At 43.2% G+C, this 19709-nt stretch overlaps 1 protein-coding gene across 1 annotated transcript; it reads left to right on the forward strand.

Moving 5' to 3' along the window:
* The first annotated feature begins 4629 nt into the window (after window positions 1–4629).
* On the forward strand, window positions 4630–16620 carry ubac2 (UBA domain containing 2). Its single transcript, XM_083775229.1, has 10 exons — window positions 4630–4780; window positions 7135–7259; window positions 8267–8386; window positions 8475–8581; window positions 8871–8994; window positions 9246–9293; window positions 11113–11221; window positions 14120–14262; window positions 14760–14927; window positions 16383–16620. Exons 1-10 carry the CDS (start codon window positions 4750–4752, stop codon window positions 16488–16490), a joined length of 1083 nt encoding a protein of 360 aa, XP_083631355.1. The 5' UTR covers window positions 4630–4749; the 3' UTR covers window positions 16491–16620.
* Window positions 16621–19709: the final 3089 nt, after the last annotated feature.

Genomic DNA, 19709 nt, shown 5'->3' on the forward strand with positions numbered 1-19709 from the left:
CCGCGGGTTCGACTCCCGAGCCCGACACGGCCTTTACTGCATGTCATCCCCCATCTCTCTCCCGTTTCCTGTCAGCCTACTGTCTGTCCCTTCAAAAAACCAATAAAACGCGTAAGCCGCAAAAAATATTAAAAAAATAAAAATAAAAATAAAAAAATGTCAACATCCAAAAACAATGTTGCTGAACACAAGAATGTTAAAAAGGCAACAGAAAGTATAAGGAGAAAACTGTATCCTCGGAAACCACATGCATAATGATTTGAAATATTTTCAGGTATGGAATTGTCCATATTTTAAATGACTGTAGTTTAACTCTGTAGGCTATATTTTGCTTTTAATGTTTAAATCCGTGTTTAAATCTGTAGCCTATCGCAAATGAATAAATTGGTAAGTACTGAATTTAAAGGGAATATCCACGCTAATTTACATAATTTACATTTTGCTATTCCAGTGGTCTACAAACACTGACAAATGTCTTCCTAACCCATTCTGACCGGGCACCCATTTTGGTGTCAGCATCATGTTATGCTTTAGCTATTTAAAAATAGCAGATCTACAAGCTCATATCGCGCCACCGAGTGGCGCGATACGAGCTTGTAGGTCTGCTATTTTTTGAAAAATCGAAGAGCGACTGACATTTTTAGAATCTGATCTCAGGTCAGAATGGGTTCATCAGACCAGTGTGTGTCCGGCGGAAACCTCGTATGAATCTGATCTCAGGTCAGAATGGGCTAATATGTAAATAAGATCAGAATTTATGATGTCATGGTGGCAAGCCCTGGCGCTGCTCCATATACAGTGAATCATGGAACACGTCTGGGGACAGTAGTGACATGACTGGATATTGGTTCTGAGGGGTTTCCACAAGAAAACCCCCCATAACTCAGAGGTCCCAATGACTTAAGAGTCGTAGTTGGATAGATTTTTATTTATTATAGCCAACTCTAAACTCTATTTAGAGTAGTGTTTTTCTCCCCAATGTAGTCGTTATTCCAACTAATTCGTTCCCCACTCACATTTCTGTATTGTCACTTTTGTATCCTACTGACTCACCTGCCAGTGAGGAGCCCCCACCGGGAGGACGTAGAGCCTTCGTCCTACTCCTCCCGCCCAGCATTCTGCTGACAGGTGCCGCCACAGCCATGCAATGACCCTCTCCGCCCGGCTTCCCTCCCGTGACCGCCAATTAATTGTGTTCGCATAGACGCCCGACAAAGCCAAATGCACCACGGTGGATTCGAACCCACAACCTCTGTGGTGGTGGGCAAGGACTTTACCACTGCACCATAATGAATAAAGGCTGTGTTTGTGAAGTGACTGTGTTCTGGCTTTCATACTGCAGGCCAGGGTACATTTTCTGATTCAGAGCAGTAATCTCATTAGGATGTGATGTTCTCTGAGCCCACAAAGTCAGGCACTTATTCAGTGTCAATGGTTCAACTCCACAAAGTATCAACCCATGTCATGAATGAAGACTTGATGTGCTCTGATTTACAGCTGAGGTAGACAAATTCACAATTGTATGCTTGTAGATAATTTTGAGTTAACTGTCCAAGATAATTGGAATAGCATAGCATAATATGAATTCTGTCTTAATTTGAGAAGAAAAAAAAAAAAGACTTTATTTTTTAGTTTTAGTTTCTGGAAATGCATTAGCGGCTCTTCCATGTGTTAACTTCTGAGGGTGCTAAAGTCAGAAGAGAAAATAACTAAATTAAAACCAAGACAAAGCCCTGCATGCAGTCCAGAGTACCTGTTGGCCGTAGGGTGGCGCCAGAAAAAAAGGTATGAGGTCACACAAATATTTAGGGTTCTTTCTCCAGGGACGCAGGAAGTGTCAGGGCAATCTGCCCATTCAGATTTCATATGTCTCATGTCGTGTGGAACATTTCTTCTATAGGTGCCACGAGAGGAAAGGCCATGAGATCATACCAAAATCATATAGGGTGCATAGATAGATTATGTCATTCTGATGAGAAAGCATGTTTGCATTGTTGACATATTGGCCTGAGGGCAGCACAATAGGGTTCTCCCTTCAGAGAGCATTAAGGTGCATAGTACATGCTATGGCAGTATAATGTTTGTACAATTTTAGCCTAAAGGTTGCACTAGTGACTACCGGGACTCCAAAATCAGTAGGGGTCATCTTCTGGGTTGATGAAGCTGCACTGCTGCAGAACATAGATATGTTGTTGGACCAAAGTCTTGGATGCAATGGACAGACTCCGGAGGGACTGACCGACCTGCCGACCTACCGTTTTTTAATTATTTGAACGTGCAAAAGGTTAACCAAATGAACACAGTTGACAGCCTGACATTTGGTATTGATTTATGGATATTAATGGAATGGAAGTGGAATTAAAAAATGCATAATAGTTTCATAACATCTTTATTGATAAGCAATCATCAGCTTGTCGCAGACATACTGCAACATACTAGCGTCATGTCCAGGGGGTGTACTTTTACATCAAGCTGCCTCACGCTACAGAAACAGGAGATAGGCTCCTGCCCTGTGGGCCTCATGGCTCGGCAAGGCTTATATTATATTATAATCATCATCTTTCTGACACTTCCACTTCCACCACTTCCGCTGTGTTTAAACTGCATCAGATAATTTATAATAAGACCTATACTGTTGACTTGAACAGCACTCTGAGCTGAGGGGCCATAGATTTCTGTGAAAGGGCCAGACTGCATTCTTGGGAAAAGACCAACATGATGCCGTCTTCTGGACACAAGCTTAGAGGGTAAGCTGACGCATAATGCTTCTGTTCCAAGCCATTCTGCGTGAATACAACGTGACGGATGAGTGACTAAAGAATCACATATTTCTGTGTGAATGAGTCATCATTTTCAGATGACCACACTGCCAGTATCACTGGAGACTTGAAAGGTTTGTGACTTCATTCATTCAGCACTGCCCTACTCTCTGTCACACTCATTCGCACTCATACACGCACAGTCGCACACACATGCATTGCACGCATGTACACACACACACACACACACACACACACACACACACACACACACACACACACACGCGCGTGCGCACACACGCGCACACTTCCCTCATAACCACACAGTAGCACCATCCTGCTGAGAGATGTGTAATGGAAAAGATAAATGGAGGATAAAGCTAAGGTGACAGGAGTGTGTGTGTGTGTGTGTGTGTGTGTGTGTGTGTGTGTGTGTGTGTGTGTGTGTGTGTGTGTGTGTGTGTGTGTGTGTGTGTGTGTGTGTGTGTGTGTGAGAGAGAGAGAGAGAGAGAGAGAGAGAGAGAGAGAGAGAGAGAGAGAGAGAGAGCGTGTGTACTGCAGAACAGACCAGCAAACCATCTGCTCATCTCCTCTTAATGAACAAAGCAAACAGCAGGAGTCAAGGCTGTCTCCAAATCTGGAGTCTCTTTATTGGAAAACACACACACACACACACACACACACACACACACACACACACACACACACACACACACACACACACACACACACACACACACACACACACACACACACACACACATACACATCTTTGCCCGCTTAATCTGATTAGCTTTGATTGAGAACAGGGGCAAAGCAACCTTTTTAGACCTTACCCCTACATCAGTGACAGAGAAGGTCTGAAACACAATTAGCAAGCTGTTCCCGAGCACTGACCACATCTGACCACAAACAGCCAAATGGACCTAATGGATGGGAACTAACCAATAGGAAGTAACTCAGTGCTACATCTGTGGCTGATGAGAAAACGCAAACCCTATTAGACAGCTGTTCACCATATCTTTTCAAATGTAGTCGAATTAACATAATGTCGACGTTGGAACAATCAGCTCGGGAGCAGTTGTAGAAGTTTGAATTTCATCCAGGAATGAAGATACACATATTGTGCTCATATAAGAGCGTCAAGTTCAAAAGAGCTAGCAGCCTTGACCGAGGGCCAGGGTAGGGAATTCTGGGCATTGACAAGCACGGCACTCACGAGACTAAAGGACCATATGAATGCCCTTTAAATCTGGACTACAGTATGTGTGGCCCCATCAAGCTTGGGGCCCCCATTGTAATTAACGCCTTTCCCACTGTTCAAGAATCTGACTGTTTCAAGCCACGGAAACACCCAATGCCTTCTGTTTTAATGCCTATACAGCACCCATGAGCATACATCACCTGTCAAAGAAATGTGCGGGCCCCACTGGCCAATTTAAAGTACTGGTATCTGGGATTGTTCCTTTGCCTCTTGTCTTGTGCCCTGCCCTTGCTGCCTGAAGAGGTTTAGGTTGTCAGAATTTGTGTCCCCTTTTAAATAACTCAAGAACCTTTTTTCTTTTTTTGCATTGTCTGTGTTCTTTTTGTTGTCAGTTATGTGACATTGTTATTGTTATTTTAATATTTCCTTTGTTCTGTATAGCACTTTGTAACCCTTTACAAATTGCCTTTAACATTTATAAGTAGTAAGTACATCAACCTACCAAATGAAAGACGTTCGAGATCAAGTCGAGTACAATATTATCAAAGAGTGGCAGCGCCCTCATGCGATACATTTCGGTACTGCAGAATCCAGTATGTTGCGGAAGTGACTTTTGGCCCTTTTGGGCTTTGGGGCTTCCTGTACAACATAGTTACCCTGCTGCCTGCCTGTTATTTCGCAGCATGTCTGTTTTCTCTCACTTTATTTCAGTATTTTGGACTGAATGTCTCCGTGCCTGGGCTTGAATTGATCGCGCACATTGACTGGCTTCTTAAAGTCGTCATCATGTTTACGACCACCGGCTCTCGAGGCCTCTGTGAGTATAACGGTGATGTGGTTAACCCACCCACACAGCCATATACAGGGGACTGTCCTCCAATAATGCTCCAAGCTAGTGCATGTTGTTAGCTAGTTTGCACTGTCATTCATTTACCAGAAGCTGTGTTTGTGTTTCTGTAAACGTATCGCCTATAAAACAAGCAGTGAATAAACGCGCAGTCTTGCTTTTTTCTGCGTTTGCTGCGTTTGTTTGTGAACATGAACATGACAGCGCCGTTGGTTTGATAAGCGGCAACGTCAAATATGGTTGTGAATGTGATCTTTAACGTGCAATGCTGTGCGACTGTAGAATGGCATGCGTCTGCCCCGCCCATGCATATTGGTTGATTGATGGAGTACTTTATCAGACAGAAAAATAATTTAAACGGCACATGGTAAAGTCAGACATGTGTTTGTGTCCATTGTGTGTAAATATAATTATCTCTCTCTTCTCCACACACACACACACACACACACACACACACACACACACACACACACACACACACACACACACACACACACACACACACACAGTGAAGACTGCTCGCCCCAAGCCGTGGGTATCCACGGACAGCCGATTTTTACCTGTACTTTAATTTAATTTCCTGTACTTTTAAACAGAGAGAGAAAGAGAGGGGGGGGGGGGGGGAGGATGTAAAGTGTCTAGTTATAGTTGAGGGGGCCCAAGAGGGGGTCATCATCAGCCTCTTTTGTTTGAGTGTGCTGGGTCGTTACTACAACAACAACAACAGATCCACCTGTTGGTGGCGCTGTAACTGGCCAATGTGAAAAGGGTGGGATATATTCCTCAGCCTATAGTACAGCAGATAATAGGAACGATCTTTCACTTGGTGATACAAGCGTGAAATTTGGCATGAACATGCCTCTGGGTCACCTCTTTAACTTTTTTAACCGAGCCAACGAAAAATCCAATATGGCGGTCATTTTTAAAGATGGCCGCCAAATAAAAAAGGCCTTTTGTGGCGGTTCTGGACAACCATGGGTTCGGCCGACTCGAGACCGGGCACTGCACTCCCTGTGGGTGTGTGGAACGTGTGTGTCGAATTTGAAGTCGGTGGGGCGAACGGTTCTCGAGTTACGTGGATTACAGATGTACACACGCACACAAAATTCGTGCAATATAGCAGATCATTGGAACGGTTGTTCGCTTGGTGATACAAGCGTGACATTTGTCATGAACCTTCCTTTGGGTCAACTCTTTAACTTTTTTAACCGAGCCATCCAAGAATCCAATATGGCGGTGCTATTTCAAGATGGCCGCCACATCTAATTGTTAGCCTATGTCTACATTTCTTACAAATTTTAGGAAATATTTCACCATTATAGATAGATAGATAGATAGTTTTTTTATTTTATTTAATTTTTTAATTTTTTATATTCTTTATATTTTTTAATTATTTTGTTATTATTTTTAGTTTTCATACTGGAACTGGTTAGCCTGGCAACAGCCCCTGAATCGCTAGCCACATTAAAAATTTATGTTCAGGCGATTTATGGTCTGGTGACGCTCCCGAAGGAGGTCTCAGACTCGAATGAATCAGCGTCGTTTCAACTCGATGACGTCAAACAACAGTGCCGTCCAGACACAAACAAACATGGCTGCCCCCACGGCCATCTTGAAAAATGACCGCCATATTTGATTTTTCGCTGGCTCGGTTAAAAAAGTTAAAGAGGTGACCCAGAGGCATGTTCATGCCAAATTTCACGCTTGTATCACCAAGTGAAAGGTTCTCTCACAATATGGCTGTTAGCTGCTGTACTACTAGTATGAAAGTCTGTGAAAGATTCCACGTAAATTGCACACTGCCTTCATGATTTGAGTCATTTTCAAAAATCCACCTGTTGGTGGCGCTGTCTGTGAAAGATTTCACAGACTCCAGGTCCCCAGCTAAATCTTTAACTCTAACAAGTACTGTACTTTTAGGCAGACATAGAATAGTACACCAATAGACAACAAACAAACAAACAAACAAACAACTAATTTCAGTAATGGAGGAATGGAACACCTTTCCAGAATGGAATTTCAAGTACTGTACTTTTAGGCAGACATAGCAGCCAGAATAGTACAACAACAACAACAACAACAACTAATTTCAGTAACAATGGAGGAATGGAACACCTTAGTTTCCAGAATGGAATTTCCAGAACAATGGAGGGGGGTGAGCCATTCATTATCCATGCATATACTTAAGGTAAAATAAACATGAAATAAACATGGGGCGAGATATCCGTGCTTTGGGGAGAGATATCCACGCTGTGGGGCGGGATATCTATCTCTGACAGCAGTTCCATAATATGCTAACTAATGGTTGTGTTCTATACACCCAGACAAGGCTCCTCTGTCCAAAGGCCTTCTGCTGGTCCTCAGTGGGCTGACTGTGATGCTCACCCTGCTGCCACAGTACCAGGGCCTGTTCACCTACAACCTGCAGGCTATCGCACACCAGCACCAGGTAGGGCCAAATTATGACATTTTGCATTACGTTTGTTCAGTAATAACAACATGGCATGCATACCTTTTTAGAGTAGCCGCATTAAGCTACTCTTATGCTACGTTCACACGGGCAGATGCAAAAGACTCAAAGATACAATGCTACATATTTGTAGCTTTTGTAGTTGAAACTTGAAACTAGCTCAATACAGCCCAAACAGAAAAGTCCTATCTGATTGTATTAAACAACGTGAATATCACCAACATTGCAGCTGTACAGCAAGCTTGAATTATCCTCTTTCTTTCTAACAGCCCCATTCATTGTTTGGATGAATGGGCTGTCAAGGGTTTTGTATTGCAACTCTAGATTACAGATATTTAAAATGGGATCTAAAGGCCTATTCATAGTCTGTATTTTCGGTGGTAAGGTGACCACCGCTCCGGTGGTGAGCTGACCACCGGAGCTGAAATAACGTTGAGCGGTGGTGAGTAAAAACAGAGAGAAGGGCTGGAGCGGTGGCGGTGGTTTGCTCTTCACCGCGGCTCGTGACGTCATGTTGTAGTTCGGTGGTCACCCCACCACCGTAAATCCAGACTATGTATGTATGAGCCTTAAGAGTTGCTCGCTGCTACTTGTAGAGCCTGAATTGAACACAACTGCATCTGATCAAAACGTTTGCCTCCATCCCTCTCTGTGGAACAGTGGTGGAGTCAGTCCACTACTGTGCAAAAGGATACTACGCACAGTCGCACACACATCCTTGTAGTGGTGCCGCTCCACGGCAGAAGACAAAAAAGTGTCCACACACACTGATATACTGTATGGATATTATTGGTACACTGATATACACTGATATAAGTGCCAGGAATTTATTATAGGACACAGAGAATAAAGAACCGGAGTCCACTACTGTGCCATCAAGGGTGTGTGTGTGTGTGTGTGTGTGTGGGGGTGTGTGTGTGTGTGTGTGTGTGTGTGCACATGTGTCATCTAATGAACATTCTGTGATGTTTTGTCCTGTTGTGGAGGTGTGGAGGTGGGTGTGTGGCAGGCTCATCTGTCTGGACCTGAAAGACACTTTCTGCAGCAGCCTGCTCATTTACAACTTTCGTATCTTTGAGAGGAGGTTTGGTACAAGGAAGTTTGCTGTAAGTACATATGGATAGACGTGTATGGTTGATTGTTGGTTAGATGATGATAATAATCCATTCATTAGTCTGATTCATTTCATTCCAGTCTTTCCTTCTGGGGGCCTGGGTTTTGTCTGCTCTGATAGACTTCCTCCTGGGTCAGGCGGTCTACTTCCTGTTTGAGTATCGTGTGGAGGAACTGCCTGCAGGACTGTGAGTAGATGGAGATGCCGTCTGTACTAAGAGCTACGTTCTAACTCTATGCAGTGGTGTAAAGTAACTAAGTACATTTACTTAAGTACTGTACCCAATTTTGATGTACTTCTACTTGACTAAAGTTTGTTATATTGGGATTTTCACATGTCTGTATTAAGTGCACAAAATAACAGATAAAACATACACCTTTTTTTTAACTCATCAGGTCTATGAGTTCTTACATCTTTTTTCCCTCTCTTTTGTCCATCTCCCCGGTTTGACCCCATCATTCTCTCCCCTCCCTCAGGCTGTCCCCAGTGTTCTCTCTGTTTGTGCCTTTCTATCTCTCCATACCCAGGGTGCCGGTCACACAGGTCCTGGGACACATCCCCATCACCAACAAATCTCTGGTCTACGTGGTGGGATTGCAGGTGTGTGTGTGCGCATATGCATACTGGTGCATGTGTCCTAAAACTAAAGTAGCCCTGTACGGAAGCCTAATATCTCTCTTGGTCACAGTCTCTTGGTCACTTGTTTTCCAAAGTCGAAAATCTGCTACACATGATACTTCTGCATCCATGCATGCCTAATTGTCTTTCTCTGGCTCTCTGTTAAATATTTGCATTGTTACTCCACCTTTCAGCTCATCTTCTCTTTTCTCTTGTATTTTGCTGGGTTCTAGCTGCTGACATCCAGTCCTTTCATGTGGCTCATTGCTCTCAGTGGATTGGTGAGTAGCTCAAATCTAATATCTAAGGAATAATGACCAGCGAGGTTCAGTTGCACTTTCCGGTGCAGCTGGTTGATTGTAACACTATATTATTGTGTGTATCTATTGTTAATGAGTTGATTTAAAATGATTGTCCAAAATCCAAATACTGTATTTCTACAGTATATTACTTCAAATGTAGTAATATACATTCCTGACCTATTCTACAGTTGGGATCTTTGCACAACAGATACTGTATATGTCTAATCTTTTTGTACAAGCTCCCATCCACTGTCTTCATCACTCACACAATTCGGAAACTGAACAATGTTTCAGTGCATGGATGGACCTTCATTAGGAATGGATGATCAGTGTCTCTTCAAATCGTCGTTCATAATAAAAGTGTAATTGCGACTGAAGAAGACAAGGGGGGGGGGCAGGAGCTTTCAGTTTTTTTTTGTGCACACATGGTGTTCTCCTATGCACTGGCATACTGCACTTACCCTCTGGTCTACTGTCTGTGTAAAATGAGACATCTGGGTGGGTGGCGCAAGGGTAAAGTTCCTGCCCACCAGTGAGAGGCTTGATTCCTCTGTGTTGCCTGCGGTTCTGCCTGAAACACAGTTGGCAGTGTTTATGGGTGGGAAACTGGTTGGGGAATCTCTGTTGCTGCACTGGTGAGGTTAGTTGGGGCACCTGTTAGTGGAGCTCTTGTTCATCCACGCGTTACGTCCTCTCAATGTATGTAACTCCTCACTGTCATGTGAAAAGAAGCGGCTGGCGCTTAAGTGTAGCGTAAGAGCTACATGTTTGTCAAAATGACCCTGGTATGGGAAACTGACCCGGATCAGGATATGTTTATGCCACATTCTGGAAAAGGGAACTAGAGTTATACCCGAGACAAAAATGTGTGTGAAGTGGGCAGAGGCCTTTTTAGGAGACTGGAACCAGGCTGGAGTCTATTCAATCCAATGGAAGCGTGTACGTGAACATAGCTTCTTTAGCCCCATGGTCGCTGAACTAAATACTGGACCCAGTCATCACAAGCCACACAATCTTCCCAAGATTTTCATACTAAAATTTCATACTAAAAAACTTTTCAGAGAGAAAATCCACTTTATTTATTATCAACTTTTCTTTGACCCAGCAACATACTCACGCGGGATCTAGCAGGTGCTATTGGTAAACATGGGACGTTTGTGAGATTTCCCGCCAGACGCCGGCACCCACAATCCCACATGGGAGACCATTGTGTACCATTTAGCCTCTATTGGCTCCAATTGGGATGGTGGCTCTTCCTAAATTAACCATCTATGGTTATAGAGCACCGAAGTCCTGACGTAACTCGCTCATCCCGACGATTCCCCTGGTTCGCGGAAGTAATTTCTCTATGGAGAATAACATGGGGTGATCTTAATATCGTCTACTATAAGCGTTGTGGTCCAAAAATAAACAAGCTGTCTCAGCGTTATTGTTAGGGAGGTGTCTCTGTATCGTTTGCAACAATCAGTCACTCATATATGATACAGTCTGCTTCTAGCGAAAATCAAACTAATTCAGCAGCAGTAACATTAGCGTTTTCTCTCAGTCAGTTGATTCTTCATATCCATATGAGTGAAGCGGCCGGGGTGACATGTTTATTTTTCAAACACAGTTGTTATATGAGGCGATCTAAAATCGCCTCAATGGGGATTTCAATGCAACTAAACAAATACATGAACCTGGGGACTGACGCCCTCTACTGAAAGTGACGTCAGACTTTGGTGCTCTATATACAGAGTCTTTAATCAGTGCATCTGTGCAACCCTTATACCCTGGTCTGTTCTTGTGTGCTCGTCAGGTATCAGGTGTACTGTACCATGGTAACATCTTCAAGATGCAGCATATTGTCTTCATCCCTGCATGGCTGTCCCGTATTGGACGGTTTCTCCTGGAGCCACTTTTCTCAGGTCAGTACAAAATTGCATTATTTTCTTAACCTAACCATGTTTAGGTCTTGACCACTAGCATGCTTTTAACACTTTTCAAGGACCACACCACGCATAACGATAGATTAAACCCTTAACACTCTTTCTTTACAAGCGATTTTCCCACATTATGTCCATTAATTAAAATAAAACAATCACAATCGTGTGAAGTGAGGGGCGCCCACTGTATTTATCTTTGTGTGTATGTCTGTATATGAGCACAGAATGTGCCCAGCTGGCTCTGGGTAGAAGACAGAGTCAAGCAATTGAAAATGGGTCTGACATTCAAAATTGTAAATGCAACTTTACATGCCCTCAGTACCCACTTACTTGACTAATTATCTAAACAAAAGTGTCATGTCAAAGGGAGAGGAGGTGAAACACTGTGACAAGAGTTTTTGTAAGTCTGGTCACTTGGAGTCACACCTGCGTCTCCACACTGGAGAAAAACCCTACCACTGTCAATAGTGTGACGAGTTACAACACGTCCTACAGCCTGAAGATTCACCAATGTATCCATACTGGAGAAAAACCATACCACTGTAAACGTACATGACAAGAGTTTCAGTGCGTTAGGTAATCTAGAGAAACTCCTGTGGATCCACACTGGAGAAAAACCATACCACTATAAACACTGACAAGAGTTTCAGTGAGTCAGGTAGTCTTAAGTCACACCTGTGTCTCCACACTGGAGATAAACCATACCACTGTAAACACTGACAAGAGTTTCAGTGAGTCATGTAGTCTTAAGTCACACCTGCGTCTCCACACTGGAGATAAACCATACCACTGTAAACACTGACAAGAGTTTCAGTGAGTCATGTAGTCTTAAGTCACACCTGCGTCTCCACACTGGAGATAAACCATACCACTGTAAACACTGACAAGAGTTTCAGTGAGTCATTGCGAACGCAATGAGCACCAACTATGAGACCCTGCAGATAATGTCTGTCTGTCTGTGTGTCTGTCTGTCCCGCTGTGACACCACCCGCCCACCACCAGAGGGCGCAGCTGTAGCACGCGCACACACACACACACACACACACACACACACACACACACACACACACACACACACACAGTAGAAAACTTAAAAAAATTACTAACTAATAAGCACGTCTTACTTGTGTAGTCTTAAGTCACACCTGCGTCTCCACACTGGAGATAAACCATACCACTGTAAACACTGACAAGAGTTTCAGTGAGTCATGTAGTCTTAAGTCACACCTGCGTCTCCACACTGGAGATAAACCATACCACTGTAAACACTGACAAGAGTTTCAGTGAGTCATGTAGTCTTAAGTCACACCTGCGTCTCCACACTGGAGATAAACCATACCACTGTAAACACTGACAAGAGTTTTCGTAAGTCGGGTCACCTGGAGTCACACCTGCGTCTCCACACCGGAGAAAGGCCTTTCCACTGTAAACCGTGTCAGAAGCGTTTACTCGGCTAAGTAATCAACAGAGGCACCTACGATTGATTTATTGATTATTTATTTAAGTGTCATGCTTCCGAAGAAGCCCATCCCATATGGACTTACAGGACACTTTTTACACTTTCCATAAACAATGACAATAAACCGACAGTTTGCAAACACTGATCAAGTGAATACTAAACTAACTAATACACCCAAGATTCTTACAAGGCAGATTACATAATATACAACATAAAATAAAATACCATAAAATACACTATTTGGCCTGTAACAGGACTTACAGGAGACACATGGAACTACTTGAAGAGCTGAGATTGTCTTCTACTCCATGCTCTAAAAACAAACTGTGCTGTCCTAAATACTTTATTATTTAATAACCACTACAACATCTGACCACCATCTTCCTAGAATAGTTCAGGATTTTGTGGTTGTATTGCCTCAAATAGTGGAACACACAAAACATCATACAAGGAACAATAAAAACTATTGTAAACTGTGTGAGAAGAATTTTACTCTTCTAGGTATTCTTCAGAGACACCTGCATATCCACACTGGAGAAAAAACCTTTTCAACTGTCAGTACAATTCATCTAACCTGAAGAGATGCCTGCTGCATATATCCACTCTGCTACCCTACCACTGTCAACAGTATGACAAGAGTATCAATGTGTTGTGACCTGAATAGACACCAGTGTATCCAGACATGTGGGAAAAAATATATAATGCAGCCTGAGCCAAGTCTTTTTATAGTTTGCTTTAAGCATGCACACCTCCCCTCCGTGACATTATCCCACTTAACGCGAGTGGGATTCTTTTTAAATACATTTCATAATGGAATACTCCACTGTCAAATATATGGATGTTTACTCTACAGTATTTGTAACATTAACTGTGTCAAACATTTTGAGCTGCTCCGAACTTTACTTTGCTGTTAGATCCTACAATACCCAGAATTCCCTTGAATGCTCTCAAGCAGTTTTTTATGCCAATTGCCTCTAGTGGCAGAGTATTTAGATGCCTTCATGAGTACACACATACCAACAGTGCCTTGTGGGAATGTGGGCAACAACGATGCAGACAACCTTGAGGGACTTGGCACCATGTACTCATAGATATGGATTTACATATGGTTTAAAAATAGTGTATTATTCCAGCGCAGCTGGCCTAAGATCAGGTCCTAATGGGCCCTTCAACCCTGTCTCCACATGGAGTCTCCTCAATTATTCTTTATGAGGAGAAAATGTTGAGGGGAATGGACTGTCGACACTCCTTTTTTTGAACACCAGAAATCAATCTATCTACAGAGTGCAGGGGAAAGAAACATGAGGCTGAGGTCTTAAAAAAGATGCACGTCTTATTTCCCCTTGTGTTTATGAATGAACAATCATTCTTTTATCATTTTAAATTATTGTTTTTCATTTCATTTTGTGTGCACGTGGCAGGGCCCCAGTCCAGTGCAGAGAGTCCCCTGGGGATGGGAGCCACACTGGACATCCAGAGACAGCAGAGGATGGACATGCTGGACCAACAGCTGTTATTGGCCCAGTACAATCAGGCTAGGAGGAACGCAAGGCCCCAGCCACAGGTAGATACACACACACACACACACACACACACACACACACACACACACACACACACACACACACACACACACACACACACACACACACACACACACACACACACACAGTTTTGATTGATTTGATTGAATTACAGTACATTTCAAGCACAAACTCAAGTCAATACAAAGACTGTTAACCCAATTAAGCATTACACTTGTTTACAAGAGGGTCCACCATGTTCAATTCATCAAAACATTTAGAGACGTACAAATAGACACTATATAGTTAAAGAACAGAACAGGAATTCATCATAAAGGAAGCAAAAAGGGGAAAGAAACAATATACAGTTAATTCAATTAAAACACCAAAAGGAGTTCCCGCCCAGAATGGGATTAGATTGTGGGATACGTTTCACATCCGTTGTTTACTTCACAGGAGTGACGTGGAGTCACGGCAACGACATGCAAAAATGGTCATTGTGAACAGCATCTGATTCTGTGCCTACTGTGTGTCTTAGGCTGGCCTGTTAGATTGGACCAGGCTGTTCCCCTCGCTGAGGCACAGAGCTCAGAACCGGCCTCCGGTCCAGCCACGCCCCCCGGCTCATACGCACCCCTCCCCCCAGCTGCAGCCACAGCCCCCAGTGCCCCCACTACTGGACAACACTCCTGTCGCAGAAGAGCAGGTGTGTATGCAATGATTGCAGTTGTACAAAGACTTTTTTTTATATTGAGGTTCAGTTATAGTATACAATTTTGTGTAGAACACCGATTTTTTGAGTGGTGCAACCACTCCCTTACGGAGCTATGTGTGTCTCTGGCTGCCTGGGTCCGTCCCCGGCTGGCTGCCTGCCTGCCTGGGTCTGAAAATAGCATGGTTGTTTTTCACCACCAAGTCTCACTGTGCGCAACCTAACACACACGCACATATTTGGCGACCCCCCCCAAAGAGTGGCACCACTCATTTCACACGGGTGTGATTTTAACATGACAAACAGAAGGAAGGTGCATGTCCTGAAACATGATCATAATCATGACCGTCATGATGCTACTTCACTCTGTTTTGCTACAGTACATTTACAACTTGATTTTTGAATGATGTAATTAGAAAGCCTTTTTATCTGACCGCCGGCCAGTTTCTCCGTTTTTTTTGCCCTATGCTTTCAACTACGCTTCCATATCGGTTGAGAGGTGTATTCTCTGATATATTATAATTTGGTTGAGAAAATGGCCACCGATCGGATAAAAATGCTTTTTATTGAAGAATACTGAATGCACGGGAGCTAATAGCCGCCCGTGCAAAATTCTAACATCCGTGGCCCCGGGGGTGAGCACTTAAAAAAAAAAAAAAGTATGAACGTTTATGTAGAAGTTAACGTTGTCTATGTAGCAAGGTGCGCAAAACTGTAAACGGGCTATAGTTCCGCCATGACGCCAAGGGCAAGCGTCATTTTAATTTTCCACTCCCACTCCCATTTATCCAGACCATACTGACTGATTGCTAGCTTGCATAACGCTAGCTTCACCTTCAACATGGATCACGCTGACACTGAGCCCACTCATTAACTAACTGGTAGTGGTCATTACTGCCAGGAGGACCCACCTGTACATGCTTTTTGTTTGTTCAGTTTTCTTAGTGAGCCCACTTGGGCCCGCTCTTTTATTGTTCGGAACCGTAAGGGCACGTGTGTCCGACGGCATCGTTCCCATGCCATAGGGCATTGGTCTACTCACTCTACTTTTTTTTTTTAATACATTTTATTCAAAGAGTATGACATCATCTGCAAGTTTCACAGACGGAGAATATGACTCTTTGTTTTTTACATTTACTCCCACAACTCCTTTCCCAATCCTCCCCACCCACCCACCATCTTTCCCCACGAGGCCAGACATACTCACTCTACTGTATGTGTGAAATATCTGCGTGTAACTGTGTTTATCTGTCCTTTGCTCATCTCGAGAACCATCCGACCGATCGATTTCAAACTTGTCATGAGTATTCTTTAATTCTACTCTGAGAGGTATTCTCTTTTGCTCCAATGTGTCATTTCTGCTCACCTATTTGTTATTATGAATCTATTGGTTGGGGAGATGTTATGTAAATCAGTCTGTATGGATTTGCTGCTATGTGTTTGACCCAGGTTGCCAGGTTGGTGGAAATGGGCTTCTCCAGAACGGACGCCCTGGAGGCCCTCCGAGCCTCCAACAATGACATCAACATGGCAACCAACGTCCTCCTGCAACACTGAGCGCTTGGTGAGACAGATGAGGACGGAGATTGAGAGGGAGAGATGGAGGAGAGGAGCAGAGCTGAAACCACAGAACAGGAGAAGCTGTCAAAGTAAGATAGTCACTGGGGACAAGAGAAAAATAAAAAAGGTACGGTATGGAACACATGCGGGGGTAGCGCTGCTGAGCAGAGCACAGGTCCTGAACCGGGCTGGCCTGCTGGCACGTTGAAGCTCGGCCGTGAAGCTCGGAGCAGAAAGAACTTGCGTCATACTATAGCGTCCTGGTTTGGTATTTCAATGTAAAATGGGCCTCAATGCTCTGAGCAGTCGACTTAGACTAAACCCATGGTTTACCTGTCACCGGTGCATCTTCGGAAAAGAAAGCCTCCCGTGCCATTTTTTGGGGGGTTGTGCATCATGAGCCGAGAGAGTGGGGGAATGAAGCTAGAAGCCTCATCTCCTCACGTATGTTAGATGGTTAAATATCTTCATCGACTTTTAATCTAGTACATTTATTACCACTATGCTTCTGATGCTAGTATGGCTGCGTCGTATTAGGAAACTCTATGGAGTATGGGTGAAAAGATCCAGCAAGGCTACTAAGGCAACAGAGTCTACATGAAAGGAGTAAAGAACCTTTCTTTTAGATGGATTTTAAGTCACCTGAGCAAGGAAACATTACTGTACTATTTGTTTTTCTCAAGACGGCAGGAATGGCATGGAATGGAATGGGGGAGAAGAGTCTTGTGAACATACTGTAGACATGCAGCATGGGTTAGTCAACAGCTGCTCTGATTGTAAATGAACCCACAAAGTTGATGGCATCCTTTATCTTATTTTATTTTGTACTTTATTTTCAAGGACAAGACACTGCTCTCCTTTTTTGTGTTTTTCTTGTATTGAGACAGTCCAACGAAATTGAGAAGGAAGCACAGGATTTGATGCTAGTTCTCTCACGGACACATTTTGGTTCCAGGAAAAGGGACCTTTCCCCATTACGCAGTCTGGATGACAGTTTTATACTATGATACATTGCTGCTTCTGTTCTTTAACATCTGTACCTGTATTCTCTGGACAAAATGGGGCACGTAAAGACGTATCCTTCCTCGACACGCTGTGGGCTCAATCACTTTTAACAGCGATACTGTCGACTCCGATTATTGGGAAGTCAACTGGTCGGGCCCTGTGGTGTAACTCCTCAAATTTTAGCTCCCTAACGGAGGCTGGCACAAAACTGCTTAGCCTTAGGGTAACTTAGGGTACATGTGCTATCTCAGGGTTAATGGGGTGACTTACTTCTGCTAATGTTCATCATAAAAACTGCAAAAATGTATACCTATTACCTAGTGGACATGTTTGTTTGTTTGTGCACAGAATAGTCCATGAAAGGAACATGTCTCACACATCAGTAGTCTTTCATTATGGCACGCCTACACACACAAACAAGTATTTATTTTCTTTACCAGCACACTCCCCCCCCCCCCTCCCCCCGTCAGATATTTATTATGCAATATGAAGACAATAGATACATATTTGACATCTGAATTGTATTGTGTGTGTGTGTGTGTGTGTGTGTGTGTGTGTGTATACTGTAGATATACAGTACATATAGATATTTATCTATGTATATAGTGTGTACATAAGTACAGACTATAGTATGTACTATGTACTATGTGTGTGTGTGTGTGTGTGTGTATGTATATACATAGATTCCGTATGCAAACACAGTGGATCTTATCTTGCGTCAGAGTCCTTAAACCGGGCACAAGTATCTTATATAAACACAATTGACACAAGTAATTGACACTCGCTGACTCACTTCTGCTGACTATAGGAAAATTAAAATCACATTTTGTTGTGGAGAATTAGGAAAAGAATGAGAGCTGTGATCTTCTGCTGTTGTGCGTCCAGGCAGCTCCAGCTCCATTACAGGTGTGCGTTCTACCCACGTGTGTGGGCAAGATGGCAATTTTAGGGAAAGCACATCAACACGTCCACGGGCACACTTCACTTCCAGCCACAAATAAAGGAGTCTGTATAATGTATAGTGGGTGGGTAGTGTGACAGCAAGATACCGTTTACGGATAGTGGAAGCTGTTAAATGCTTAATTCACGGGTGGCGGGTAGCGCTAGCGGGTAAGGCAGGGTAAGATAGAGCCCAGTATCTATAGGTGTGTGTGTGTGTGTGTGTGTGTGTGTGTGTGTGATCAAAGTAGTGCACACCAGAAACGGTTGACTATTTAATTCAGATAAAGTAATTGGAGAAAACCACACGTTTCACATCCTGGCTTCCTTCCTTTCGCTCTTCAGAGAGGAGCAGTGTTGATTTTGTCGACAGCAATGACAATTAAACAAAAATAAAAACTAAGCTATGATGACAATCTATGAGTAAATATAAATGTTAGGGAGGTACTAGTGGAGAAGAGATCCAGTAGAACTAAAAGACAAGTCATTTTATGTTTGGATGCGCTCAGGTGTTGCTCTCTGAAACTGGCAGATCTACAAGCTCACAATGCGTCGGCTATTTTCAACATGCAACCAAGTGTAAAATCAGCCATCAAGGCACAGCCAAAATCCATTTTATTCAACAAAATCAACTGTACATTACTACATTTTGTCAACTATAATCTCCAACCCAGGGACCCAGGGAGTAGCGCGTGGAGCGACAACCGCGTCGGGCTCCAGGCGTACCGGTCGGCCCCGAGTACCCACTCGACTAAAACTAAAACATTTGAGATCACTAAAACTAAATTATATTTTGGTCAAAAGTCTAGGACTAACACTAAATCAAAATATGCCGTCAAAATCAACACTGGAGAGGAGGAAGAGAGAACCTGAGGAAGCCATGATGTGAAACGCATTGTTCACCTTTTTATATATATGAACATACTTTGAACATACTTTGAAGAAAAATGCATAGCTAGCCACACTATATTGATGTCCAAAACAGATTTTCTATTTTGTGTACATAAAACCTATCGCGTATATGTAATATAGAGAGTGAATATAATTAGTTATGTGAGTGTGATGAGAGAGAGAGGCTGCATGGACAACTCTCTGAGTGAGTCATGATCCACCTGTGGAATAAATCTGACTAAATTATCTTTTAGTTTTAAATGGGTGCTGGGTGGGAGGGGGCCATTGGGAAAAAGTACTGACGACTTTTCTGCATTTCTTTTACATTGAAGTAAGTTCTTTTTTAATTGTGTGTCAATTCTTATGCCTGATTTACAGTAT

The sequence above is a fragment of the Protomyctophum parallelum genome (genome assembly GCF_964188405.1).
Source record: "Protomyctophum parallelum genome assembly, chromosome: 10".
Taxonomy (NCBI): Eukaryota; Metazoa; Chordata; class Actinopteri; order Myctophiformes; family Myctophidae; genus Protomyctophum; species Protomyctophum parallelum.